This window comes from Dromaius novaehollandiae, chromosome 15, assembly GCF_036370855.1.
Source record: "Dromaius novaehollandiae isolate bDroNov1 chromosome 15, bDroNov1.hap1, whole genome shotgun sequence".
Lineage (NCBI taxonomy): Eukaryota > Metazoa > Chordata > Aves > Casuariiformes > Dromaiidae > Dromaius > Dromaius novaehollandiae.
The window spans coordinates 23,558,225-23,585,114 of NC_088112.1; the positions used below are offsets into that span (position 1 = coordinate 23,558,225).

General features: G+C 42.1%; 1 protein-coding gene across 3 annotated transcripts; it reads left to right on the top strand.

Annotated features, from left to right (window-relative positions):
* Window positions 1-26,816, top strand: REEP2 (receptor accessory protein 2). Of its 3 annotated transcripts, none has more exons than XM_064521231.1 (8): window positions 1-292; window positions 484-556; window positions 5,967-6,043; window positions 7,361-7,567; window positions 8,128-8,241; window positions 8,635-8,782; window positions 9,080-9,237; window positions 10,391-26,816. In XM_064521231.1, the coding sequence occupies exons 1-8, from the start codon at window positions 101-103 to the stop codon at window positions 10,463-10,465; spliced, it is 1,044 nt and encodes a 347-aa protein (XP_064377301.1). In that variant the 5' UTR covers window positions 1-100; the 3' UTR covers window positions 10,466-26,816. The 3 variants fall into 3 exon arrangements, with proteins under 3 accessions (XP_064377301.1, XP_064377302.1, XP_064377303.1); XM_064521233.1 differs by having other exon boundaries at window positions 187-292; window positions 7,447-7,567; XM_064521232.1 differs by lacking the exon at window positions 7,361-7,567.
* Window positions 26,817-26,890: the final 74 nt, after the last annotated feature.

A 26,890-nucleotide genomic window follows, 5' to 3' on the forward strand; every position in this document is an offset into this window, starting at 1 on the left:
TCAGCCGCCCTGTTCCCGCCGCGGCGGCGCGGCCGGGGGCTGCCGGAGCGCGGGGCGGCGCTGAGGGCCGGGCCGGGCCGGGCCGGGGCGGCGGCGGACGATGCTGGCAGCGCTGTGCGGTGCTTCGCCCCGACGCACCGGCTCCTCCCCTTCCCGGGCCGGGCGGGGCTGCGCTGCTGCAGGGACCTGCCCGTTAAGAGCCGCCCCCCGCCGCCGCCGCCGCCGCGCTCCGCCGCCGCCCCACCTCGCGCGGCGCCGCCATGGTCTCCTGGATCATCTCCCGCCTCGTGGTGTGAGTGCGCCGGGCCGGGCCGGGCCGGGCCGGGGGGATGCGCGGGGCCCTTCCCAGGCCGGCGCGGGGCGGTGGGGGCTGCGGCGGTGCCGCAGGGCTCCGCCCCGGGACCCCGCGGGGCGCGGCCGGCATCTCGGCTGCGGTGCGGGGGGCGGCGGCGGGCGGCCCTGAGGGGTCTGTTCTTGTCGCAGGCTGATCTTCGGCACCCTCTACCCCGCGTACTCCTCCTACAAGGCCGTGAAGACGAAGAACGTGAAGGAATATGTGAGTAGGGGCGCGCCGCGGCTGCCCGAGCGGTGGCCCGGCAGGCTGGGGGGAGGGAACATCCCCTGAAACGGGAGGTTTCAGACCATCAATGCGGTTTTTCCAAGCGACACCGGGTGAGGGAGGGGAAGTAGGAGAAAACAGTGCAGTCTGGAAGCATCTCAAAGTCCAGCGACAAGTTATTTTCCCTACCTCTGCCCTTGCCCTGACTCCCTCTCAGTGCTGCTCCTGTTTTCTTCCAGAAAGCTGAGTAATTCCCCTTGGCTTGTGCCTTCCTCTAAACCTTGCTCGTGATCGGTGGTTCCTGTTGGTCAAGACTGTCCTCTGCCTCCCTGGAATCGTTTTCTCCTCTCTGTTTCTGTCTGTATCATTGCTATGACGGCAGTATATAAGGCACCAAATGCTTTTCAGTGATGCCACGCGCCTTGTTCTTACAGAAATGCGCCCTAAGGTGGCCGGTGCAGACAGGAGCCATTTGGCTTATGGGTGGGATGAATTTCTGTTCAGTGGAGGAGTAGCCAGATGGAGCAAAGAGGTAACGTGGGTGAACAGGCTCTTCACCCATGTCAGTACTGCTCAGTTGTGTCGCTGTTGCTGTTTGCGGTGCAGTCCATGGCCCTCCATCCACCTGGCTCTGTTTGCCACTTACAGAATGGCACGTTAACAGTAAATATTACAGGAGCGGCTAGCCTTGTTATGTCTTGTACTGCTTCCATCTGCTAGAGTTGCACAGACTTGTCCTATGCATCCACTTAAAATTTAGCCCACTAGTTTTTGAGAACTACTGTCCCTGGGGCGACAGTCTAGCTCATAGTGGGCAGATTTACAAAGCATAACATCTGGCTCAGCTGATTTTTTTGTTTGTTTTGCTGCTCTCAGTCAGAAGTACCGTGATCCTTCCTAAACTATTAAGTTTATTCATGGTAATTGGATGGAAGAAACTGTCAGAATAGTCACATGATCCTATGGTTTCATAATTATCTGTGTAATCCTATTACCACCGCCTTTGGTCTTCCTCTTTCCTCCCAGTTGTTTATGATGTTCATTTGTTTAATCAAATGCAGATTTTACCCAGAATTTTAGTCTGGCTCATGAGCGTCTGTCATGGAATGATTGTGTTCTAGTTACAGGATCTGTGTTAACTTTATGACAGACTTGGATTTCACAGTTTGAAATTGCACTGTTTAGAGCTTGGAGAAGAATATTTATTTTTTAAAATGCCTTCTGGCATGCTTGTTCTGGAGTTCAGAGACTTAGTAAATATGGAGCCCTTGAGTTTGTAGGCACTCTTTACAGGAAACATTGCTTATTTTCTGTGGGCAGGTTAGTTTTTGAGGCACGTAGTGCTATGCATCTTGCAAAATGCAAATGCTGTATTGATATTTTCTTTTGGTAGATGGTATCTAAATTGCTAAAAAACTTCCCTAATTTGACGTTAAAAGGAAATTAGAGTACTTGGGTGTCATAAAGTTATCCTAGCAGTAATGTCAACTAATCATCTGGCTGCAAGCCCCACTGGGGCCCTTGCGGAGAAGTGTGGGATTCATGCTTTGTTGATAGGGTTTTTTTGAAATGGATTGCTGCAGCAAAGAATTTGTTCTTGTTCTTGATTTAAGTAAAAATACTGGAGCTGGTTTGAGGTACTATATTTGGACTGCTAAAACTGATCTTGTATAGAAATTCTTTCTGCTTTAGAGAGCTACATTAGAAATAAACATTTTGATGTTGGACTCCATCTGCCCAGTCGTTAATCTTTGGAGGGATTTGTATTTCTCAACAAAATTGGAAAGACAGAGAAAAACAGTTTTGTTAAATACAAGGAAGGGGGGGTAATAGCTGTTCAAACCGTTCTTCATGTGAAAAGTCAGTGGAAAATTGCAATGCTGTGCTGCATATTTTCAAAGCCAACTCTGTCTGTGTATTATTGCTTCCTCATAGCACTTAAGAACCAACACAGGTGGGGGAGGACTTACAGGGGAATAGCTGTGCTAGAGAGCGTGTTGTATTGAAGACTGCATTGACAGATCAAGATACCAGAAGCAGTCCAGCTATACCACCACAGAGCACGCTTACTCTTTTTTTTTCTTCTTTTCCCCCTCCGCCCCCAGTGATATAAATCCATTTATGATAAGTTCTTGGGCAGCTGTGACAAACTGCTTATGGTATTTCAGGCTCTTTTAAAAGATGCGACTTGTTTCTCTTCACATGTGGTCTGCAGTTTTGGTCAAATCTACATTCCAACTATGTTTTTGTATTTACTAAATTACATAGGTTCTTGGTGCAAGTTGGGGAGACTCCCTATGGGCCATGAGCTGAAGTTGGCAGTCGTCATCTGAGTGGCAAAGACCTCACTCCTTTTTAATGGATGGCAAAAAAAATACAACTTGATTTGACTCAGTTTTTGACAATGTTTGTAATCTGTGGATCACAAACTTTGTAGGAAAGAAAACATTGATTCTTCCCTCATTTTCTGTTCTTCAGGTTCTGGTAATCTGCAGTTCAGGGACTTCCAGAGCTAGATGGATTCTTCTAGTTTATTCAGTAGCTTTCCCTGTACTCATCTTCCATGACCATGTCCCAAACCTTCTTTACTTGTGACATCTGATAGCCTGGTTTAATCAAGTGTGTGGGGGGCATGTTTTTAAATGTCTGCACTTTTCATTTGGCTCTCCTGAACTCTTGCTGTGATAAGTAATGAATATTCAGCACCTACTGAACTTCTCTAGGAAACTTGATTTTACAGACCCCTTTTGTATCCTTTCTTCATTTTCTCTTTTGCAGACTGAAGAGTTTTAGTCTATTTAATGCCTCTCTATGGAGAAATAGTTCCATACTGTTTGTGCTTCTGCACATTTTTTAGTTCAGCAATATTTCTTTTTTCTTTGGCTATAGAGGATAGGATGAAGGGTGGTAGGAGGCAACAGAAGGCAGGAACCAGACCTGTGTCCAGTACTGAAGATGTGAACACACTGTGTGTTTAAACAGTAACATAATGATGTTTTCTGTTCTGCTCGGTTCCTGAACATTCTGTTAGCACTTAAAAAGCCTAACGAGCGTTGAGCTTGTGGTTTCATCAGGCTGGCTGCAGTGACCCCTCCTGAGTGGCAGGAGCTAATTTACATAACCACAATAATGGTCACTAAGAAAAAGCAGAAACTGCATGGTCATTACTTTGTATTTAATGACATTGAGCGATAAAATGGTCAGCTGAAGAGCAGTCAGTGTAGATGCCCCTTTTGAACTTTTTCACCAGCTCTCACCTACTTCCCTGGGTAGAAAAGTATCGTCTGCAAATTTTGCCATCTTGTTGTTCACACCCTTTTCCAGATCTTTTCATGAAGAGGAGCAACGCAGATCTCAACACTGATTCCTGTGGGATTCCACTGGTTACTTTGCTCATTGTGAAAAGTGACTACTTTTTTTATCCCATGTTTCCTGTCTTTTAACCAGCTGTTAATCCTCAGGAGTCCCTTCCCTTTTATCCTCAACCGTTTAGTTCTTTGAGTGTTTTGGCCTGTTGGAAACTGCGAACTCCATATACCATATAGAGGGAGCACTGTAGCAAGAGCTTATTGATTCCTTCAAAGAATTCTGCTACATTTGTAAGCTTGATTTCTTTCAGCAAAAAACATATTCCTCATTATGTTGTATGTATCTATTTATCTACTAATTGCTTTTATTATGATTTCCTTCATTTTGCCTAATAGTAAAGTTAGGTTTGCTGGTATGTAGCTTCCCAGAAATCTCTCAGCCACTGGGATCCCGTTTGCCTTTCATTTGTCATTATTCACACCCTTTTCTGTGCAGGGGTTGATTTAAGTTGCTGCATCCAAGAGTTAACGGTCTGTTTCCTAGGGTTGCTTTGGAACTCAAGTGAATAATACCTGGTCCTGTCCAAGCCCATGATACAAGGGGGAAAAAGCAGGGGGAGAGGCATAGAATAGGAGTTTTGCTACACTGTGTTTTGAAAAGTTGCATGATAAAGTGGAAATCAGTTAGGTTACTAACGACTATCTATAAAACAGTCTACTGTGTTAGAGGGTTGGAGCAGCGTAAGTTTTTTGTTTTGTTCTTTGTTTTTTTGTTTAAGAAAGTTCCTGAGCGTCTTTCTATTACAGATCACCAAATTTACCAACAGATGTAAGTTTGGGGAAATACCAGCTTTTATAACTTTATTTGCTGTAACTGAGAATGTTACTAAAGTGTTAATGTCATTTTAATATGTGGATTATTGCTAAAAATCTACTTTAGCAATGTTAAGATCATTATTGTCCAAAAGATCTTGATGCTAGAATTTTCTAACTGTACAAGACGCAAGATACTTTTAAACATCTGGAGAAAAAACCAAAATGATACAGTCTGGTTTTTTTTTAATTTTATTCTTTTCTGAAAATTCAATACAGAATTTCTCTAATTCAGATTGTTTCTCCTGTTCTTGATGTTGAGAGTCGAGTTTGCCTTTAGCAAAGGTGCCCTCCTGTCTCCGTTTATCTGCTGCTCACATTTGTTTTTACTTCTTGGCAGCGCAGAAGACTGTCCGCTTCTCCTGTAAGATCCTGACTCTAATACTGGAAACTTTTGGGTAGCAGGTTTTATAGTTTGGCTTGTTCTTCTTAGGGAATATTGTTATTTGGCCTGCAACTGAGAAATTTGTTACAAAACCAGTAGATTGTGTGTGCAGGGAAGGGGAGCGGTTATTTTGTGTTTACTTTGAAAGAAATACGTTCTGCTCCAGAGACAGGTGTGAGGAAGCAGGGAGGTGGACCGTATGCTACAAGTGTGTCATGATAGCACTAAATACGCTTGGTAAACTAGACTAGAGCTTAAACAAGAAGATAATGTTGATATGGTGTGCTCTTTGGTTTTTTGCCCCTCTTGCTGAAACTTTATTTAAGAAAAAGAAGAAAGTCCCTCACGTAATTTCTGGGAGCAATAATTAAGGCTAAGAATACTTACTAGTAAGTAAAATACTACATCTGTCTTGTTTCTCCCCAAGGAAACACTTAAAATCAAGAAAGCGTAGGGCTACAGCTGAACTAAAACATTTGCACATATATTTTTATTAATGTAGTCATTATGTATTAAAGAATATAACTTTTTAATGTGAACTGCTGAGTGTTTTAAATCTTTTATTTGGGATAACAGCACTATTGTTGCATCATGATATTGCTACAGGACAGGCCTTTTTCAGTATATCGGTACTGATTTATCTATTTACAGCACATTAACCCTACGTGTTTTCCCAAACTATAATGTAACATCTGGTATGTGACCCTACGTTACCAGTTATATATGCCTTCTTGCTGTTGACTTTGTCTTAATTTGTGGAGGTGATGAGTCATTTTTACTGGTAAGACATTTTACTTTCTGGGTTCTGGTGGATGTCTAGTGAGTGACTGCTCTTTTGCAGGTGAAGTGGATGATGTACTGGATTGTGTTTGCCTTTTTCACCACAGCAGAAACACTTACAGACATTGTTCTTTCTTGGTGAGTATCTTGGTGGCTTATTATTATTATTTTCTTTATAGAAGAGAGGAGTAGTGGTAGGATGCTAAGAATAAACTCTGTCTCTCCTCTAGGCATTCTCAACCCACATGCAGAGTTTGAAGGTTTGTAGACATTGTGGGTAGCAGCTATTGTCTTAGCTGTTTTGTCTCCTGTAGCTGCAAACAGCTAAGATTGGTCCATAAGACAGTCTTCATCTATTCATTGCACAAAATACTTTTGAGAAGCTGTTGCGTGAACTAGTAGAATTTGGGAAATGATGATCTAAAAGATACATTAAAAAAAGTAGGGGGAAGGGATCTGTTTTGCTTTTGCAAGGTCGTGGTATGGAGGAGCTGGTCAGATGCATGTCTCTGCTCTGAGTGGTGTTTTATATGATGAGAATTTCTTCCGCTGTCAGGGGTGGGGGAGAGAGCAGGTTCTTAAGCTTTTCAGTGCTATGTTTCATGCTTGGCCATATCTGTATGGAGGCCTCCAAAACTGACAAGTCATTGTTTCACCTCTTCAACTGGACCGACCTTTGGAACAGGAAGTCTTCAGTTTCTTCACTGCTTTAGTATTTTGTGCTTTGCACATACCTCTGAAACAACCCACCCTAATCTGAGTTTCATCTTTTAAAGAAACATGATATGGCTACATCTGTCTTACAGAAGCACTCAACAGTTTTGTTTCTTCCTGCATGAACTTTGAAAAGCAGATGAAGATCTGCAATGTACAAGAGCTTTGGCTTGTTGACGCTAAAAATGGCCCACTAAAAACGAAAGTCTCTTACTAATAATATATGCAGTAGAAAGTTTTCATTCAAGTACTTGAATCTCTGCTGTCTTTCTCAGAGACTTTTTTGAATGAAGGCTAAAGATGAAAGACTTAGGTGCTGCCAGCTCTTTTTCATTTACACTGATCCTCCTTTTGTGTCTCATCTGAGAAGCACCTGCTGGAAGTTTTAGAAACTGAGCCATCAGCCTTAGCAAGAACTTGAGAGTTCTTGAAAACCTTTTTGTAAACCTTGGAAAATGAGAGGGAAACTACTTGTAATATTACCTTCCAGTGAACGGTCTCTAAACAAACTTCATAACAGTGAGAATGGCTATCAGATTGTAACTTGGTGTGTTTGCAGGGCTGAGGGATGCCCTGTTTATGAAGTTTTCATGGCTATGGATGAAAGACTAAATGACACTTGAGGAAGGTATGTCCTAAGGTTTCAAAGAGGGTTTTGCTCTTCTGACGTGACATACTGATTCTTTTTTCTGAGTCTTTACTCTTTCCTTTGTTCTTCCTGCCTATGCTGCTCTCTCCCAGTCGTCTCCCTTTGTCTCTGTACTGATCTTGATTCCAGTTCTCCATCTTTCTCTCTCTTTTTTTCTTCTTCCCTTTCTTTCTCTCAGGTTTCCCTTTTATTTCGAGTTGAAAATCGCATTTGTGATTTGGCTGCTGTCCCCTTACACCAAGGGCTCCAGTGTCCTCTACAGGAAGTTTGTGCACCCAACGCTCTCCAATAAGGAGAAGGTACTTGCTTGTTGTCAGAAGATACTGACCTGTGTGGAAGTTGACTGACTTCTGATTCAGTTATGCCACAATAAAAATTGAAACGCGTGAGTCATGATTGTGCTGACATTAGCAGATGTAGAATGATTCTGTCTCTGCCATAAAGATGTCATGCCGCAGCTTACTGAAGATGACGATATAGCCAGTTTTTTCCCTAACGCTTAGAAAGCATGTTTGACTAATCCAATGCCATGAGCCCATGTAGTCACTATCAGTAGTTAAGCTCACTGAATCATGACAGAAGCAGCATGTTCTGTAGCCAGGCTGTTCTTTCACGTTCTCAGTATAAGCAAGTGCATTGTTTCAGTTGCTCTAATTTGAGATAGTTTTCTGTAAATCAGAGTTGCATTTGCAAGCTTTCTATAAATAGCACAGACAGGTATTGATGAATGGCAGCTGATGCTGGTAGCCTTGGTAGAAGGATCCTGATGAGCTCTGTGTTTCTAAAGGTGATGGTGGGGGAGACTTTGCTCATATTTGTAACCAGGACCTAAATGCTGTGTTCCCCATTGCCTTCCTAGGAAATTGATGAATATATCACTCAGGCTCGTGACAAGAGCTATGAAACCATGATGCGAGTTGGCAAGAGAGGGTTAAACCTGGCTGCCAATGCAGCCGTTACTGCAGCTGCAAAGGTAATGCCACACCTGTGTTCTGCAAACACAATTTAAGCTTCTGTGACATGCACAAATCCCCCAGCAGTTTAGCTTTGTGTCCCAGCAGCTAGTGCTGTGGGTCTGTTAATGATGCTGGTACTTGTTCAGACCAGTCAACTTTTCCTTTCCTCCAGTCTTTCTTACAGTTAATCCTGTCCCTTGACTTACAAAAGGAGTGAAGGGAGAGGAGGAATGGAGTTTGCTGTAGCCTTTTTCTTGTTGGTCATGGGAGCATACCTTTCTTTTTCCCTTCCCTGTTCTTTTCAAAGTACCTTAGTGGGGAATGGGGCGCCTTCCCACTTCTGAATGATCCCGTATGAGATGATCTTGGTGAAGACAGTGTCCTTGACGCTAATTTTCATGTCCTCTTAGGGCCAGGGAGTTTTGTCTGAGAAGCTGCGAAGTTTCAGCATGCAGGACCTCACTCTGATCCGGGATGAGGATGCTGTGCATTTGCGGAGCCACGAGCCACAGTTGCACCCCTCTGGTGGAAGTCTCCTTGAAACCATTGAGGATTCAGGTATAGAACACCACTGCTGTTCCATTGCATGAGGCCTCATATGGTGAGCTGGGAGGGGATCCCTGGACTTCACGCTTTGAGTCCCAGAAGGACTATGGGATTGCAAATTATCTAGAGGAAGTTGTGTTGTCCTCCCTAGTCCCTTCCCATCTCCTAACACATCTCTTTACTTTTTGGATTATTTTTCATAAGGATTGTTGACACCTCTCCTCCTCATGGTCCTTAATGATTTGCCACTTGAGATTTCATGTGGTTTTTTTGAAAGTCTTTGATAAAACTGTCTCTGTTTTTCCTTAGCTTCCTGTTATTCCTCAGGAGAGGAGGGCAGTGTGGCACAGAGATCTAATGAAGCCCCATCCGAGACTAGAACAGACCCATCAGATGAAGATGCAGGAGACAAACTGCCTAAACGTACCCAGAGCCTCAAAGCTTCTAAGAAGATGACAAAAGCTGAGGTGAGCTACTGTGTAAGTTATTTCCAGTGCAGACATTGATTTGTGAGCTTTGTTGGGAGGCTGTGGCTTCACAGTCTCACTGAGTTTAAAAGCCGTTTATATATATAAAAACTTTGCTGGACTAAGTCTTTGCTAGTAGAGTCCTACATGAGAGCACTTGCTGTCTGCAGGTGCACCTACTATACAGGTGTCTGGCTTCTGTATTCTTACTGTGCCTGGAAACCTCTGTCATAACCAAGGACCCAAACTTTTCTTTCATTCATGTGTTGTGTTTAAGGGTGGGACATTAGGTATTTTTTTGTTAGCGTATTTTGTTGACTATACTCTCTCTCCTGTCTGTTGCAGGCAGTCTAAATGCATAGTACTGCTGTGACCTTTATTCCTGGGACAGCTACTTTCTCCTCATCTAAAATGCAAACATTCTATGCCCTTTTAAGCTTTCCTGGACTTCTGCATGTTTGATTTGGCAAAAGTATCATCTGGGGCCCATATAGATAGGTTTTGTCCTCCTGAAGTTTGGGTAACTAGTCATTGTTGAGCTGTCACTTCCTATGGCCATGTGATGCTTCCAGGGTATTTGCAGCCATATTCAGATGGGCACAAGCTGCCTATATTCGTATCATTGAAACGCACCATACATAAAAATGAATGCAATTGTGTCTCGGAGCAATTTTAGTTTAATCATCTTTTCATTCAGAAGCTGGTGTGATTTGTGGAACATGCTGTTCAAGCTGATAAGCTGATGCTTTCTAGGTTTTTGCTCTTACTTGAAGTTTTTTTTTGTGGTTTGATTTATACTTGATAAAGTACTTCTCCCTTTTAAGTTGGGGTCATCTTATATTATTTGCTTGGCTTAACTCAGGGTTTTTTGTTTTTGTTTTTTTAGCTGAAGAGTGGTATATGACTAGATCACATTGTAGAGCTTTTCAGGCTAAGTGTAATAATTGAATAATCTGGAGAAAAGTAATCAGCAAAGCATCATGTTAAGTTGTACTGTTGACCCTGAGTTTATGGTGTACAAGACACCATTACATGTAATTAGGCACTCTGTGTAACATATATGTCATATATGCCTACCTCCTTTCTTCATTCTGTTAAACGTTTAGCTGTTAAAGTAAACTAACATAAGATGGCTCTTTTTCTTTCTCCTCAGCTTCCAGTAAGAAGTGTGAAAGCTCGCCCCAAGAAGAAAACTGCAGGCTCTGTTGCTTCTATCGAGTCATCCTAAGGAGACCTCCCCCTCCCCAGCACCTGTCTCTGTCCCAGGATTTGCCTGTCACCTTCGAGGGGAAACTCCAAAGGAAGAGAGCTGAGATTCATGTACATAACAGCTACTGCTTTGTAGAGCTCATTCCAAGGCAAGGGGGAGGCTGAGATTTAGAACATGAAGTAGAGGATACACATCCTCCAGAATTTTCTCCTTTTCATCCCTCTGTTGGAGGGAATGCCAATATGTCTGTACATAGCCTGTTGCTTTGGGATTCCCTCTGTATAACCCTAGTTGGGGAGAATCTTTGCTGGAAGAACTGACTAGGGTTAGAGACATCCACTGCACAGAAGCTGGAAAAAATATTAGACACTGGAGTTCCACAGGGGTGGGTGGCTCCCCAAAATGTCTTATCTTGCTCTGGGTATCCTTCTGCAGCTGCGTGTTGTTAAGAAGTGCCCAATATAATTCATTCTCCTTTAGGATGACCAGTACCTGTCATGTGCAGCCCCTTTCAGAAGGGGACTGAAATGGTGTGTGCTAAGTACTTTTGAACATAAAAAGGACTGGCTGCTGGGAGGAATGTGGCAGATTCCAGTTCCTGGTACTGGAAGATAAGAGTTTGATTTTTTTATTTTATTTTATTTTTCCAGAAGGTCGAGTGAGGGAATTGAAAAACTGAATTATGAAGAAAAAGTGCTAGTATATGCACATGTGATGGAGCAGATACAGATATTTGTAAGAGTTAACTATTGAGAAGAAAAGTGGGGCATCCGTAAGGTTTTTGGCTTGCTCCTTGAAGCTGCTTGAGCTGCTTGAATTTTATTTCGAGTTCTCTTTTTCACTTTGATACCTGTAAGAACATCAGTGAGAGAAGGAAAAATGGGCAGGGAGAACGTGGGCAGGGAGTGGTTGAACGCCGCATCATCCTGATGGTTGTTACCACAAATTCTTTCATTATGATGGTGACTAGGGAAAACCTGGCTCAATACAGTCTTCAGACATACATGAGAAATTCAAGAAGCCCTTGTCTCTCAGCTTTAGGAGAGCCAGTCCTCAGAGCATGAAAAGTGAAAAAACAGTTGAAGTGTGAAGTTCACTAATCCCGGGATTCCATTTATGGGGGCGGAGGGGAAAGAGGGAGCGGGGCACAGTGTTGGGATTAATCAGTCCTCTTGCTTCACCCTACTGCAGCCCTTGGACAATCTTCTTCTGTCTGACCATGTGCCATATTTATCAATGTCCTGAGGCATGAGCAATATGCAACACTTGGGACAGAACTGCATTGAAAGTAGGGTATATTCTGTGGGAGTGAGACTGCAGTACTGCAGAGAAAATTGGAGTCATGCCAAGCCATCCCAGATTCTAATCTGTCGAGAGTTGTTAAGGGGAGATCCCCTATACAGGTACCAGCAGGTTCAGTGGGGATTTATGAGATGAACACAGCTGCTGTTGTTGAGATACATAATGGGGGACCACCGTTATAAACATGGCTGGCTGAACAACTACTCCATGGTCTTAATCCTTACGGAAACTAGCAACCAAAGGAATCTAGCTCCTCCTTCCCGACTGAGGACCACTCTTGGCTCTAGGTGCAGGCGTTCTTGTTTGCCTGTGTCTTTTGCTGTCATATTTCTGAAACTGTGGTGGACTCTTTGCTGAACCCCGGTGTTTTGCTGCTGACAATGCATAGAAGCACTTCTGCAGATAAGGCTGCGCACGTATTTCTGTCCTAAACGACATCCCTTCAGAAGCTTATAACTTTGAAGATTGGGACTGAAATTTTGCTCGTTTTCCATTGTCATGGTGGCAAATTTTTATGAATTGCCTAGCTATTTGGGGAAAAAAAATAAGGAAGAAGTTATTTTTGCTTTTATTTATAGCTTTACAGGCTGTGTCAGAAACCTGCATCTTGTCAGAAATGCTTGTCCTAATTTATCCATAAGTCCTTTGAGGGCCCAGTAGAAAATCTGTTTGATTTGGCTTTTAGGTTTGAGTTAAAAAAAAAAAAAATAGGAGTTTGCTCTTTTTAGTTTGTTACCGAACAGTGTGTCCATGTATCCCTAGTATTGTACATTATACATGCAATTGCCTGTAGTGAAGCAGAAATTCTGTTTCCAATGGAAATCCCTCTTTCCGTTCGAGGGATAAAATATAGGAGAGGAAATCTTTATTGAATGTATAGAAGACTCAATTGCGAAGAACTGCTGTCCTAGACTATACTATATTGAGCGAGATAGAACAGTTATTCTCTATCCACCAAGTACCTCTATGACCACATTACTTGAACTTTTTTAACATAAAACTCTCCATAGCAAATTCTTTATCTAAAGGATTGTGAAGAACTTGATTTGGAAGCAAAGGATTAGATAGTCTGCCCTTGTGCTGATTTTCCTGCCTATTCCTTGTACATGTGTTGCGCTAGTCTCAGATTACTCAGTTTTCATACAGTGATTTTCAAGAATACTTTCTAGAATCAGTTCATTTATAGCAATTCTCCCTGTTCTGAAATGCAGGAAGGATTTCTAAAGATTTGATTTGGGTGTTTGGATTTACCTCTGTCTTCCTGAACTAGATTGTGTGCTAAACTTTTACTTAGCATTGCTGTTTAATGCCATTAGCCTGTGGGTGAGGATGGGTCAGTTTTACTCTGGCTTGTTGTACGGAAAAATTAAATGAATTCTTGTCATAAGAGTCTGGAGTGGAATCAGGGACTACGTCTAGTATGAGATGTGACGCTGATGATGTCAGGCAACAGAACTTACCCAGAGCAAGAACAGTGTCTTAGCATGGCCACTGTGTTCTTCTTCCAGTATAAGTGTAAGTGACTGCTAGATTTAGCTCTGCTTTATCAAAGCCTCTGCAGATCTGCCACCACCTATGTGATAGATTAGGGAGTTTCTAGATATAGTTCTGCACTGGATGGCATGGTCATGCATAGAAGTTCTCTTGTTAATGAGAATGCTGAATGTGCTGTTTTGGTAAAATGCTTTTAGCAGCTGTTGTTCAGTGTTTTCAGCAGAAAATGCTAAAATGTAGTTCCTATTCAGTATCTTCTGTGGGCTTCATTGTGCAGTTAAGCAAATGGTTAAATCTTCACCTCGCAGTAGAACCCACTGTGTTCAATGTTTATACCCCTTTCCTAATATGCCTAGGCACAGAGATAAACACAATAAGAGGAAATGATACCTGAGGTTTTTAGGGTTGTGTGCCTAAAAATTGTCCAAAAGTACCTGCACCATGAGATACAAAGTGAAGCCATGACTTCCTTTCGGAAGGAAGTGTCATACCTCTACACTTTATAATGCTATCAGTCAGTGTTCTGCAGTTGGAAAAGAAAACCGTGAAACATGGTTTCCCTTCTGGGAAACATAATGACTTGCTGCATAGAAGGGAAGAATGTTTTTCTCCCTTGGCAGTGCCCTCCTGGATAGGTAAGAAATAGGAAAAGAGAGAGGAGACTACTGTAAGGTCTTGAACCCCCCATTCCAGCTAAATATCTTGATTTCTTACTGTTCTTCAGGGATTTTCTGATTCTCCAGCCTTATGTTTCCTAGGGCCTAGGGGGACTGATTTCTTTTAGACTAGATTATAAGTAGAGGGAGTATTAGAGAAGGAGATGCTAGAGTTCTTAAAGTTGGAAAGCTTGTTCTTGGGAAAACCACACCTTCCCCCAGTTTAGTGCAGTGTGTTCCGTTCATTGTCCTTTGGCAGTGGTGGGCTTGCTTTATTATACGTCCCTGTTGGAAGTATGACTCCTTCACAATATTTCTGCCTTGAAAAGCAAGATTTCCAGAGAACCCTGACTTTCCAGAAATTGATGCTTTTGAATTTTATTTAATTTGCCATCTTAATCAGCAGGACATACAGTGCCTTAGGAGGAAAGTGGGATAATTATGGAACACACTACTGGTTCTCAGATCTGCGCAGAGCATTGTACCAAGGAGGCTTGCATGTTAAATGCGAAATGTCATTGTATGTTTGAGAGCAGCTGTTAAATTGAGCTGGGTTTTCCTAACTGTTTTCCAAACTTGCATATGATGCTGGAAAGTATAACTTGTTGCCAAAGAGAGGAATCTAAACAAGAACATTCTTACCCTACTTTCTGATGGGGACACTGTATTATCATGTTACTCTGCAACTCGCTGAGGAGATGCTGAACCACATTGCTCTATGTGACTGGTCAATACTCTAGTTTTTCTTGCTCAGCCTACTAGGAATCTGTAATCTGCCACTTAGCTGAGGCATCTTGTGGTGCTGCTCTCTGAGTTGCCCTATGAAGTCAGATATGCGGAAAACCAGCAAAGTATTCTGAAGCTGTATGAGTTTGTGTGCTCTATATGTGCTCTGAAGCCTACTGAATTTAATGTTTAAGAGCCTGTATGTGCATATATGCATATGCCATGTGGGGATATGCTTTAGTGTTACTGAGGAGAAAGGATGTCTGGTCACCCTTCCTCTGGAATTTGGCACTATTACAAGAAGCTGTAAACATGACTCAGTCTTACATTATTTCTAGGTATTGTTATGAACGTGCTAAGCCTAGAGGCCTCAAAAGAGATCTTAACAGGTGTCCAGAGTAACTTGTTTGTGAGAACAATTGGTTTGAATAGTAACTGAAAACAGTAAACTTGCATATCAACTAAGAACCTGTGCTATGATTTAGGACAGAAAATGAGGCTACAAACAGTAAAGATTTGCCCAGGAAATATCACTAGCTCTTTCTACGCCTCAAGCACCGTACAGATTAGAGCCTGGTTTCTCACTCACAGCACCTCTGACTCTGTCTTACCTTTCTAAGCTGGACTTGAACAACATGCATTCAAACTCTTGAACCTTTCATCACGTCAGAACAATAAAGTTTGAATCCTTTCTCAGCAGTCATATAGACTGCAGGGAGGGCTGGATGAGTATCGAGTCTCTTACGTCGTTTTGTTGTAGATGCATTATACTGGGGAAGCAGCAGCAGGGAGCTCCAAAGGAAGCATTCATCTGGGAAATTACCTGCGTTCCCCACCACCACCACCACCCCTGCAAGGCTGTATTTTTGGACCAGAATGATGCACTAAACTCTGAACTTTGCTACACATATACACAGGCATCTGCAGAATCCCAAAGTCCAATATCAGAACTGCCATTTCTCTATTTACAGTGAAGACCTGGAATCAAAATAATACAGAATGCAGAAAAAATGTGCATCTGCTTTTGTTTCTCTTCAGTGTTGCAGGTAAATTTAGGTCTTTGCTGCTGCTTTCCCCAAAACATTTCCATAGCCCCTTGCAAGTAAACCATTATGCTCTGTTTCTTGGCTCCTGTCTTCTCACAACCTAGTTACAGTTCTCATATTTCCTTACATTAAGTAAAGGATTACATTTTGCTGACTGTAGAGACACAAAAATGCCTTCTTTAAAACCCAAAATTTAGCCTTTTTCCATTATCTCATTATCCAGTCTTATGCCCTAGCATCATACAGTGACTTGTACAACAAGGCCTCAGGCTGGGACCCAGGTGGAACCTGAGCATGTTACTATTAGCATGGTTTGCTATATATCTCTCCTTGAAGTAGGTTCTGGCTGCAATCTGCCTAATGCCGACGCTTTGGACAGGAGTATTCTATGTTTAACCAAATAATGTTAGAAGTAATGTCTGTGGGAGGCTGCAAAACTGAACGAACTCTTAAGCAGCAAGAGTCTGAGCCTTCTGTAACATGTAATTGTTTCAGACTGTACGTGAAGGGTTTGCAGCAACAGTAAAAATGCATTGCCATACTGAGTCATCAAAGGTGGGGAATCGAGTTGGGTTCTTTGTAGCAGGTCAGGGAGGAGAGGATCTGACCATCAATTTGACCTGTCATAGTATGTCTTCATTGCAATATTGTAGGAATAGCAGGTTAGGTTCATGTAAGTTAGTACTGGCACAAAGCAGTCTACCTGCAGCAAACTTCAACCTACTGATTAACCTTGCTTGTTGGCAAGGCAGATCAGCCTGACAGTTCTCTGCAAATGCCAGCTATAGGTATCTACATTACATTGATTCAGCTGTGGCAGGCAATTTCAGCATCTGTGCAGACACTTTTCCTAGCCATTTGGCCAAATGGAAAATAGAAACTTCCTAAAACCTGTATTTCTTTGGCAACAGTAGGCAGAATTAAAGTTTTCTGCCTGTTACTCAACTTTTGGACAAAAGGTGGTTCTGCCACACAGGAGCTGGGTATAGAGCATCCCTGCGCTATCGGGGTGGGGGGTGTTGAATGCTTTTTTCTTAGAGCTTGGTTGGTGATGCCTCTGTGGCATGTGGTAGGTCTATGTTAGAATGTATTGAAAACTGTTCCCAAGAAGAGAGTAAAAAGCACTTTTGCTGATGTGTAGTATTTTATCTTGTTTAGCGATAATTTCTACAAGGACATGAGGGTTTTTTTGCTTCACTGTGCAGCAGAATTGATGGGAGTAACTGGTGTGTGGTGTCAGCGTTTGTGGCAGTAAGCAACAGAAATGTGTATATGAGTGCTAAAGGATTTCTGCTGCACAGATGGCATGTTTCAGGAGAGGGGAGCGAGATTAAAATATGAACATCTTAATCTCATATTAAAATTTTCTGGTGAGAAAAGTGTGTCCGGACTGTAAGAACTGAATGAATACTCCCTAACAAATTAGTGGCTTAAAGAAGGAAACAGGAGTGGATGAAAGGTAGTACAGCAGTCTCTGTAACAAAGGCTGAAATTCCCACTAGAAGGTGTTGGCTATTCAACAATGCCTTCCATCTGAAGTCACTGTTTTTACCAAATTTCTCCTTTCTTCCTAGAGTAATATTCCTGCATATGCACTTGATTCTTAAGAGACTGAATAGACTGGAGTAGTTTCCATTAGAGTGCAAATATTAATTTCTGGCTATAAGTTTTCAGAAATTCCCAGTGAAAGCGGAGCAGATGTGTCAAAAATGGGTAAAATGGGTAAAATAGTATGTCAGAGGAACCCAACCAAAGGAGATCAGAGAGGACTGATTTGAAAGAATGTTTCTAACTATTTACACTTACTGGTTAATCCCAGCTGACTCTAAGAGCTTTCAGAAGCAGGGCGTAGGCAGACTTCTGTTCAGTGTGGCGGTCAGCACCCACAGTGCTCTAATGCCGAGCTTTAATTGGAGTATTGAGTTAATACTGGTCACTCCATCTCGGTAAGAGATGTAGTCGTAGAAGATTGTCTCCTGATGACAAAGTCTGGGAAGGTGGATGTGTGAAAAGGAAATTAAACAAGTCTGATTCTGTTCACAGTCAATAAAACAACAAAAAAAAATAGTGGGATTCAGTTAAAATGATAACTGGCAAATTTGGCACTGGTGTATTCTCTCAGTTAGATAACCTATACAATTGCTTGCTTCACATAGTTCTTTGTTTTAGAGATTAGATTAAAAGAAATTACATACAAGGAAACTACACTTTTATCTCAAGTAATGCTTAGTAACTTACGAAAAAGAAAGCAACTTGAATTTTTTGTGTGACTTTGTAAAATTAGGAGGTAAATTATCCAGTTTTCAAACCTAATTTTGTATCCATGCTGCCGCCTTTTGGGGAAGGCACTGAGTTGATGGATTCCTCCATTTGGACTCCTTTGTTGTATCATTTCTCAAATATTATGAATGTCACATAGAGATGAATTAACTTTTTATTTTGACATGTGACCATGAATTCACATCTAAAATCAGGCATGCTGAGAAGACAGGGTTGGTTGCATTGGAGCCCAGTGAGAATGTGGAGAGGCTGAGACAGATTCAGCCAGTTGAAGATGACTGAAAGACCTTCCTGGAAGTGCCCAGTTTAGAGGATGCATAGCAATCCATAGCTTTGTGACAACGTTTCTGTTAGCACACTGCTAGTTTAAAGTCAGTAAGCTTCTGAGTTGTGAATTGCTTTTTGTCCACCAGAGGGTATAAGCACAACATGCAATCATGGAAAACTGGAGAGCAGTGTTAGTGTTAGCTGAATTATGACTGGCTGAACATCAGTATCTTCTGTGTTTGAGGGTGAAGTTAGTCCCGCTTAGAAAGAGAGAATGGAAAAAATGGGGCTTTAATGGAGAAACACAAAGGACTACTGCAGTTTACTCCTGTTTGAAAGGACCTTTGGGCTTACTGGGCTTCCTAGTTGAACTGCTTTCCAGTGAGGTTTCCTGAGATCACAGTCTTGGAGGCAGCTGTGTAAATGGCTATGTTTGTGATTTGCCTTTTGCAATTAAACCGTTTCTGTGTGTATGTGTGCTTCAGTAGTGTTACTCTAATTTATCCTTGGAATTTTATTATTTCCAGTAGAATTTCCTGGTAAGAATGAGTAGTTTCTTTCAATTGGATCTGTATTATGTGAAAATAGAAGCAATTTTAATCTAAAAATACAGGTGTATCTAATGGTTACTATGGTAATTTGTGACCATAGCAGCAGAGAGTTATCATTATGAAGAACTGATGGAAGCTTGTTGGGGTGTGTGTGTGTGTGTGGTGGTGTTGCTGTTGTCAAGTCACCAGACTAATTTATGGTGTGCGAGTATTTCCGGAGAAACACTGATTTTTTTTTTTTTTTTCCATGTGGAATCACATGGGTACGAGGGATTTTTCTATAAAGAGTACTTCGATACTTAAAGAGTGAGATTCTCTCTACTTTAAATTATTTGCCGGTGTGAGCTGATCCACTGATGTGGAGCAGCTCCTGAAAGAACACTTCTGTTCATGGTTCAGATATGTAATTTGTTAGTCCTTTATTAATTGAAGGATGTTTCAAATCAAATTCCAAATCCTTCATTTCATGTAGGAGTTTTGAACAGGCACCAGACTAAGTTATTGACTCTCTGACTGCCCCGTATCTTAGTAATATTGCTTACTCTGTTTGCCTTCTGCCCCCTCCCCAAATTACAGACCACAGTTGATTTCCAAGTGATGCAACTGGAGTAATGTGTCTTGTTCAGATGGGTTCCCTCCTCCTATCTGCTTTCTCTGCACACAGTCACATTGATAAGTAAAGTTCAGGAACTCAGACAACTATTTCTGTTTGTGTAGTTTAGGCAACACTGGCTTAGCGGCACCTTGTCAGCCGGAAGTTAATTAGTGACTCAGTGTTTACCTGCAAAGATTTCTTGAGTTGGTCTGTAATGACTCAAATGGCTTAATCTCAGCACTGCACTGTGAGTAGATAGTTGATTACAGAGGTAGGAGATGCAAACCTTGTGTTGTTGGCACTGGCGTTTTAAATTGCCCTTACAGCTCACGTACAAGATGTGGTACTCTGCAAACCCAGTTTCCTTCCTAAAACACTTTCTGTTAAAGGAATGTGAAAATTCTTGATTCAAGCCATGGGCTGAGGGAGTGTTTCCAATAATCCATCATTGTGCTGAAGAAAGCTCTGTACTGTCCTGAACCAAAAATACTTAGTGCGCACTTGTTATACCAGTCACTTACTGAAATAACTTTTAGGGGAATGGGAGAGAGAAAGGTGTAGAGAAAACAATCCTTAGGATGGATTGGAGGGGCAGGAAGTATGCGGGCTTTCCTGGAGTTTGTCCGTAGAGAGACTCGGGCTCCCAAGAGGCAGCAGAGTCTTCGAGTGGGGAAAAGGCAGCAGACAGTACCTAGGCTTGTTGAACTCCCAGTGAGAGCAGGGGAGGTGCATCATGCTTTTTTGAGAAACAAAACGAGAGTTTGCTTCACTGAAGTTATTTTGGAAGGGAAAGGGAATATGCCAGACGTTCCTGTTACTGGGTTTTGTGTCTAATTCCCATTGGCTTCATTAGGAGTTGAGAAAATAAAACTTTGAATCTGAGTTCAATTATTTAATGATCTTTGTTGCAGAGTGGATAGCAATAGCCTGAATGAAGTGGTAACACATTGGGAATGTACCAGTGGCATAAACTCATAGCCTAGAATGAAAGCCATGGTTTGAGGCATGGTATGAGAGCTGGCTTTTAAGTAGGAATTCCCCAGGAAGATTGAGTACATCCTCAGAAGAGAACTGTGACTGCTGAGGAGTCAGAGGGCTGCAGCTGGTTTCCTCTGGACACACTTTTCCAAAGGGAAAATTTATTTGGCCGAGGAGCTTCGCACTATCACCTATCCCACTGGAGGAAAGTGGCCTTACGACCTGATCATGGGACGGGACTTAGATGCCTTCCGATTGCTCAGCTGGCCGGTGAATTTATTATTGTGGTGAAAACTGAGGTATTTGCATTAACAGTTCATTTTTTTTAGGGTCAGAGAAACACATGCTTTCCAGAGAACTTCATTTGGTATTCCGGATCTTGACTTCAGTGTCACCAAAATTTGGGTTTTGTTGTGACAATTACATCAAATAATCTGATCATGAATTTGTACAATTTTGGATGATAATGTCAGTCTTGACTGTCTTCCCCCCGTCATTAGGATGCATTCTTTCCTCTAGCTGCGTTTTTCAGGAAGCAGCAGGAGGCACGTGAATGTTTGACCTTGCATCCTGTAATGTATGGGAATCCTGGCAGGCTCACAGAGAGACAGTCTGAGATTCTTTGCGATTTTGAGAAAGAGGAGGCCTCTTATCTCAGGTACCGCAGATGAAAACTTACGGACAAAAAATAGGTCCAAGATGTACAAGGAGGTTCCTGTTGGAAAGAGCAAGAGAGTTTAGAAGAGGGTCAGACACTCTTTACTGACAGACTTTAAGAAAAATTTGATGCGTTTCTGTTCTGTTGTTTTTCACCATATGATCAAACAGTTAAATAAGCAACACTGAGCTTACATGCAGGTGCTAAATCTTAACTGTATACTGTGCTTTGCCCTGAAGCAGTTGAGACCCCAGGAGCATGTATTGCATTACAGGAAAAACTTTTTAGTAATGATTTAAAGAGTGATACTAATAAATCCAGAGGCCTAAGATCTAAAGAAGATCCTAGAAGGAGGTGGGAATGGGCCCTCAAGACCAAACCGGCATAGAGCAAATGAGAAGTCTCTGTGCTAGCTGCGCTCAGTGTTCCTTTTACAGGGGAGTGTGCTGGATATGAATTTAGCCAAAGCTAAATCACAGAAATTTCTAAGCTTTCTATTTTTCCTAGGCCCCATTGGGAATGTGGAGAAGAGAAAGGAAATTGCAGAAGGCTGTCTCATTGCTGCTATAATTTGCTAATTCAGGGCAGTGAATATCTTGAATTACATTGAATGTAAACTTCACATAAAAGCCAACTCTTGTTACCATTCTGTGCTTGCCACAGGAATACTGTAATACCGATCTGCGGGGCAGTTGTGGTGCTCTAAAGCCGTTACTTCAGAAAAGCAAAAAGCAGAGAAATTGCCAGCCCAGACTGAACCGGTCCAGCCAGTCCGATCTCCTGCCTTTGATGCTGCTCGGTCCGTAATGATAAGCAGTGGTCAGTGTGGAATTAACACCCGTATTGGAGACGCCTCTTCCTGACACCGTCAGCTTTTACCCGTGCTCTGAAGCCTGGTGGTGTTCAGTGCTTGGGGGAGAGGGGGGCTGAATTCTTTCACTGCTTTTTGGTAGAGTATAAAGGTTTGGTCACTTGCTGCAGTTTAATGGCCTGAAGGCAGGAGCCTCAAGGCATCCTGATCTCGTGTTGTGCTCGCCTTGGTGCTCAGACTCTTTCAAGGCATCCCTTTTTACATTCTCTTTTGTGAAGACCCGTTAAAGGAAGTTATATATCGGTTCTCTGAGATCTCGCTCTTTTGCTGCCACGTTTATTTTTTCCTATTTCAAAGGACCTTTTGTTTCCCTCCTGTTTCTCCTCGGAGTGCGATGCAGGAGGTTTCTGCCGTGCGGACGTGCCTTCAGTCCGCAGCGTGGCCGCTCGTCCTCGGCTCCCTCCCTCTCCCGCCCCCCTTTCTCTTTTGACTTTTCTGACAGAAGCACCTTCCCGCCAAGTTCCCCTCCCTGACATGCTCCTAAGGGGCTCGAGCCTGTAAATACAGCCCTTCTGCTGGGGTTAAAGAGTATTCAGAACAGCTTTTTATTTTATGGTGTCAATTCAGGCTGTATCAATTTGCTAAAGATTGTCGTAGTCACGACAAGACAAGAATGCATCGTCCAAGGGCTGAATTTTGAATATTGCGTATTATTACCTACTGTTTTTAGGTGAGTCCCTTTTGAAAGGGGTGCTCTAGGCATAACTGAGCAATAGGATATAGTGGCATCTCTAGGCAAACGTTGCTTTGATAGAGGCTTAGCTATTGATGCAAATTTTGTTGGTTTGTAGAAGTTATTTACTCAGTTTTTACTTCCAATGTATTTTGACAGATAAATTCCTCAGATTATTCGAACTGAAATCTCTGTGTGTTGTTAGAATAGGCTTATGAGTTGTAGGTATGGCTTTTTTGTTCTTTGCTGTTGAGCTTATATACTTTTTTTTCCCTCTCTGTTCTCTAGTTTCTTACTGATGCTTGTGACTATTTTTATTGAAGAGGCTACTGTTTCGTTATCTTTTCAAACTGTGATCCTACATTATTTTATCTGTTTTAATTTATTTTTCTTTTGTGTTTACAGTCTTCTGCCTTTCCCCCTCTCCACTGTTGACTAAAGAGATGAAAATTGATGCAAAGCCCTACTCTTTCTGCCATCTAAAAATCAAGGCAGTTTTTAATAATCTGCTTTGTCCTGGCTTTGTTTCCTCAGTTGTTGCCTCTCAATAATTAGGTTGTGTCCACTTCCCAGCAGTTAACTGAGAACCTGGATTCAAGACACGTAGAAGGGCATTTGACACGTCTTAGGATGGAATGCACAGAGGTGTGCAAAGAAGCAATCTAGAAAAGATTTTTGGTGTATCCTTAGGTTGCCCTTTCACTACTGCAGGTACACATCACTGTAGACTCAAGTACCATTACTGTTACTAATCTAAGAGACCTAGATTATAGCTGCAAATAACTTCTGGGAGGAGGAAGGGTATTAAGCATTTATATGCGCAGTGTTGGAGAGCAGTGAATATCTGGTTCTGGGTACGTGTTAGTCAACATTAGACTGCTGGAACACCTAAGTATGAAGTATTAGACTGGTGAGGAAATAATTGCGGTCCTGTAGGACAGGTAGCAGGAACTCAGCTGATTTACTAAAATACCTGTGGTGCGGAGACAACAGACAGAGAGAATGTGACATTAACAGAGAAAACAGAGCAGTGGGAAGAATTTTCTTGTGATTATCCTCAATAGTCGGTCCTCCACAGGCCTTGCGAAGTGTGTAGTCAGGGCTCACAGGGGTGGTGACGGGCGTAGAGAGGAATTCAGTTAGTTGTGTTCCAGCACCTCTGTACTTTTGGACAGTGCAGGGCCTCGAGCTGGTGGGCTGTGTTCTGCAGATGGAACTTAAAAGCAGCAGTGACGGACTGTCTCTGGTTTTGATCGAGTTGTAATCCTTTCTGGCTTTGAAATTCAGTCTGGCGTGTTCTCTTCAACTGTCGCTTTCCTTTGGGACGCTCGTGGGGGTGGAGTCTCTCTCTCCTCCTCCTTGCTGCTGGCTTTCACTGACAATGAATGTCAGACCTGCCAGCCTTCCGCCTCCAGGGAGGTCCTCATGAAGGAGGCAGGTGTGCTGGTGCTTCTGCTTCAGCCGGCTCGTAGATGCCATTCCCACGCCCAGCAGTGAGGCTGAGACATGTATGTAGTAAACAGAAGATGTTTGCCTGTGTTTCTGGGCGTATGCAAAATTATTATATGGTCATTTTGCTCTCTGCATAAGTCTGTTACATTTTATGTCCCCACTTTTCCCAGGGGACAAGTCTATATTCGGGTATTTATTGTAGACTCAAATGTGGCACAACAACACTTGTCTTATGCTGCGTGACGAGAGCAGCAATTAGAGTTGGGTGGATTTGGACTTGGAGTTGCGTCCCTGCTACTACTGTATTTGTTAGAACAGTGGCAGCACTTGAACTTCAACCTCTTTTCCTCCTGGGCTAGCAGGCTCACGTGTAAAGCACTACTGACCTTGGGAGTTTGAAGGTACCGGGCTAGAGATGATGAGCAAACAGCTCAGTCCGCTGGCACAGCAGTGGAGATAATCTCTGGGATCCAAAAGGATTATTACCTGGTCAGGAGCACTGGTTGTGATTTATGATGTGGACCCACTGCAGCTATATGTTTTTTAATCATGTGGCCAATTATGAGGCTTTGGGACCTTTTTGCACATTCTGGAGGAGGCGTCTGCAATTCTTATCAGCCTGTGTAATGAGGGTACGAATACCTCTCCTGAGCTGGCACGCTCTTTCCTGCCTTTTGGAAAGGGGACAATGTGTTCTTCAGAGCATCTAGAAACCATTAGAATTGTTTCTAAATCATAAAATCATTTGGTTAAGTAAGACAGGGATCAAAGGGAAAACAGGGATACAAAGCAGTAAAGTGACTAAACAATCTATTTTTTGGTTCTGCCTTTGATCTGACGTATGCAACCAGGCCTCCTATTCTTTCTGCTGGACCATGCTGCAGGTGAAGATCAATGAAATACTCAGTTTTATTTTAGAGCCTCTTAGTCCACTGGCTATAAGTGGTAATATCAGGGATCTAATGGTATATCCAGTGTTCCATTTTTAGCCTTAAAATGTGTATGAATTGTTCTGTTTCATATAATATGGCCCAGGTATTTGACTGCTTTTTCCAATTTGTCTTGTTCCATTTCTGTTCACTTGTGAAGAGCTTTACTTGAAAGGTGTTAAGTGGGCAAAGACCCTTTTGAAATGGGTGCATGTTTAAAAAAAAAGGGGGTGGGGAATCAAGGACTCTGCAAAAGAAGTGAAGAAAGCATTCAGGGAACGTCCGTTTAAACCATCCAAGCAGTTCTTGCAGGTCTTTGTATATTAGTGGGTTTTAGGTGAAAGAGGCCAAAACTTCCAGTTCCTTTGCACCCAAAAAATACTGTTACTCTAAACTCCGGGAAAGCTCGAACAGTGAAACCTCTGCTGACTGCAGACAAATAACACATTTTTTTAAGTAAAACTTTATTCTGTTAATGAGAATAAAATCTTTAGCAGGCATACTACACGACTGTGATCGTATATATCAAATCCATTTCAAATCAGTTTTCCTGATAGATGACAGTGCAACAGCAGTGCAGTTCTTGTAGGAATGCAAACACGCTGTTGCTATGGAGCTTCTGCCATCATCCTTGTGAAAGGCACTGCAAATGCTACCCATGCTCAGCTTTCGGGAAAAAACAATCATAACCTTAATCGATTTATACAGAATTTATTAAATATATGTTTTAGCAGTAAGGTAGGGGAAACAGTCCCACCAGACTAGTTCAGATTCTCTTCAGAAGGTGAGCTAGCTGCTGAGCTGGGATTTGCGGTAAATTTTTGGCTCCTCATGCAGCAAGAGGGCAAAAGCCAGAAGCAGGGAAAGAAAACATTACCAATCATCATGTAGGTGCAGCCAAGCAAGTGACTAAGAGGAACAAATATCAGTTGGATGAGGTCACTGTACACAGCGCTGCACACTTCTGTGGTAGAAGAAAATACCCACCCTGAAGGAGCAAGAAACTATTAGATATGAAGAAGTCTGGAAAATCCTGGTCTGTTTAGAACTACTCAAAATAGTATGCACACGTTGTTTAATTTAAATTATTCATTTAGCCTTAGTTTGACACCATCCTTCCTAGCCTACAAATTTTTTTTGCTGGGCAGCTGTGCACCTCAGATGGATTTGTGGATATAGAAGATGCTATTTTACTAAACTTTACACACCTAGTTCCTTAAATCTCTATGCATAAAATACACTCTGAGTTTGAATTTCCTTTGGTTTTCTGAATTACTTTTTTTGTGCAGAAATGTACAGTAATGAACATAGACTCCTTAAAAGAAGAATGACCTTCTCCCGCATGCAAGATTATGCAAATGAAAATCGCACACAGTGATATTTTCTTGCTACCATTATACATATCAAATATTGATCTAACAGTTTCTTACTGCTCCATGTATCTTTTTTCTAGTTTCTTCCTCCAGGTGAATAAAGACATTATTTCTTCTTGGAAGAATAGTCTTTTCAGGTTGATTTTTTTTTCCTTTTTCTTTAAATTCAGTTCTTACCCTGATTTTCCTTTAACCTTCTAATGGTATCATCCTGTACCCTTGAAATCAAAAGGAATTTAGCTGTTAGATGAACGCAGTATATCCCTTTGGCTTTCCTCTCTATTCAACAGCATTTACAATGAACCTTAACTTACATTATTTGTGGATTTAATATATGACTCACTAATGACTCTCTGAAGCATATCAGGTTTTCAAGTATTCAGCTTCTTTTCAATAACATTTCTGTTGTCTCTGTCAATGTAAGTGTTATATCCAGATTTTTAATTTTCTGAGGTATAATTATATGTGGTAGAGTCCTTAATAAAATTAAGTACTGCTGTGTTCCTTTCCTTCTGAAATTGTGCATGAGGGATCTTAGAGTATGTAATTTTATGTCATATCTAAGATATGTACAACTGGCTTATTCCAGTAC

Bases quoted from the DNA above. Each gene is read 5' to 3' on its own strand.
- REEP2 (XM_064521231.1), top strand. From the start codon at position 101: ATGCTGGCAGCGCTGTGCGGTGCTTCGCCCCGACGCACCGGCTCCTCC. The intron at 7,568-8,127 runs GTACTTGCTTGT...TTGCCTTCCTAG, and splicing joins CGCTCTCCAATAAGGAGAAG to GAAATTGATGAATATATCAC. The intron at 9,238-10,390 runs GTGAGCTACTGT...CTTTCTCCTCAG, and splicing joins AGAAGATGACAAAAGCTGAG to CTTCCAGTAAGAAGTGTGAA.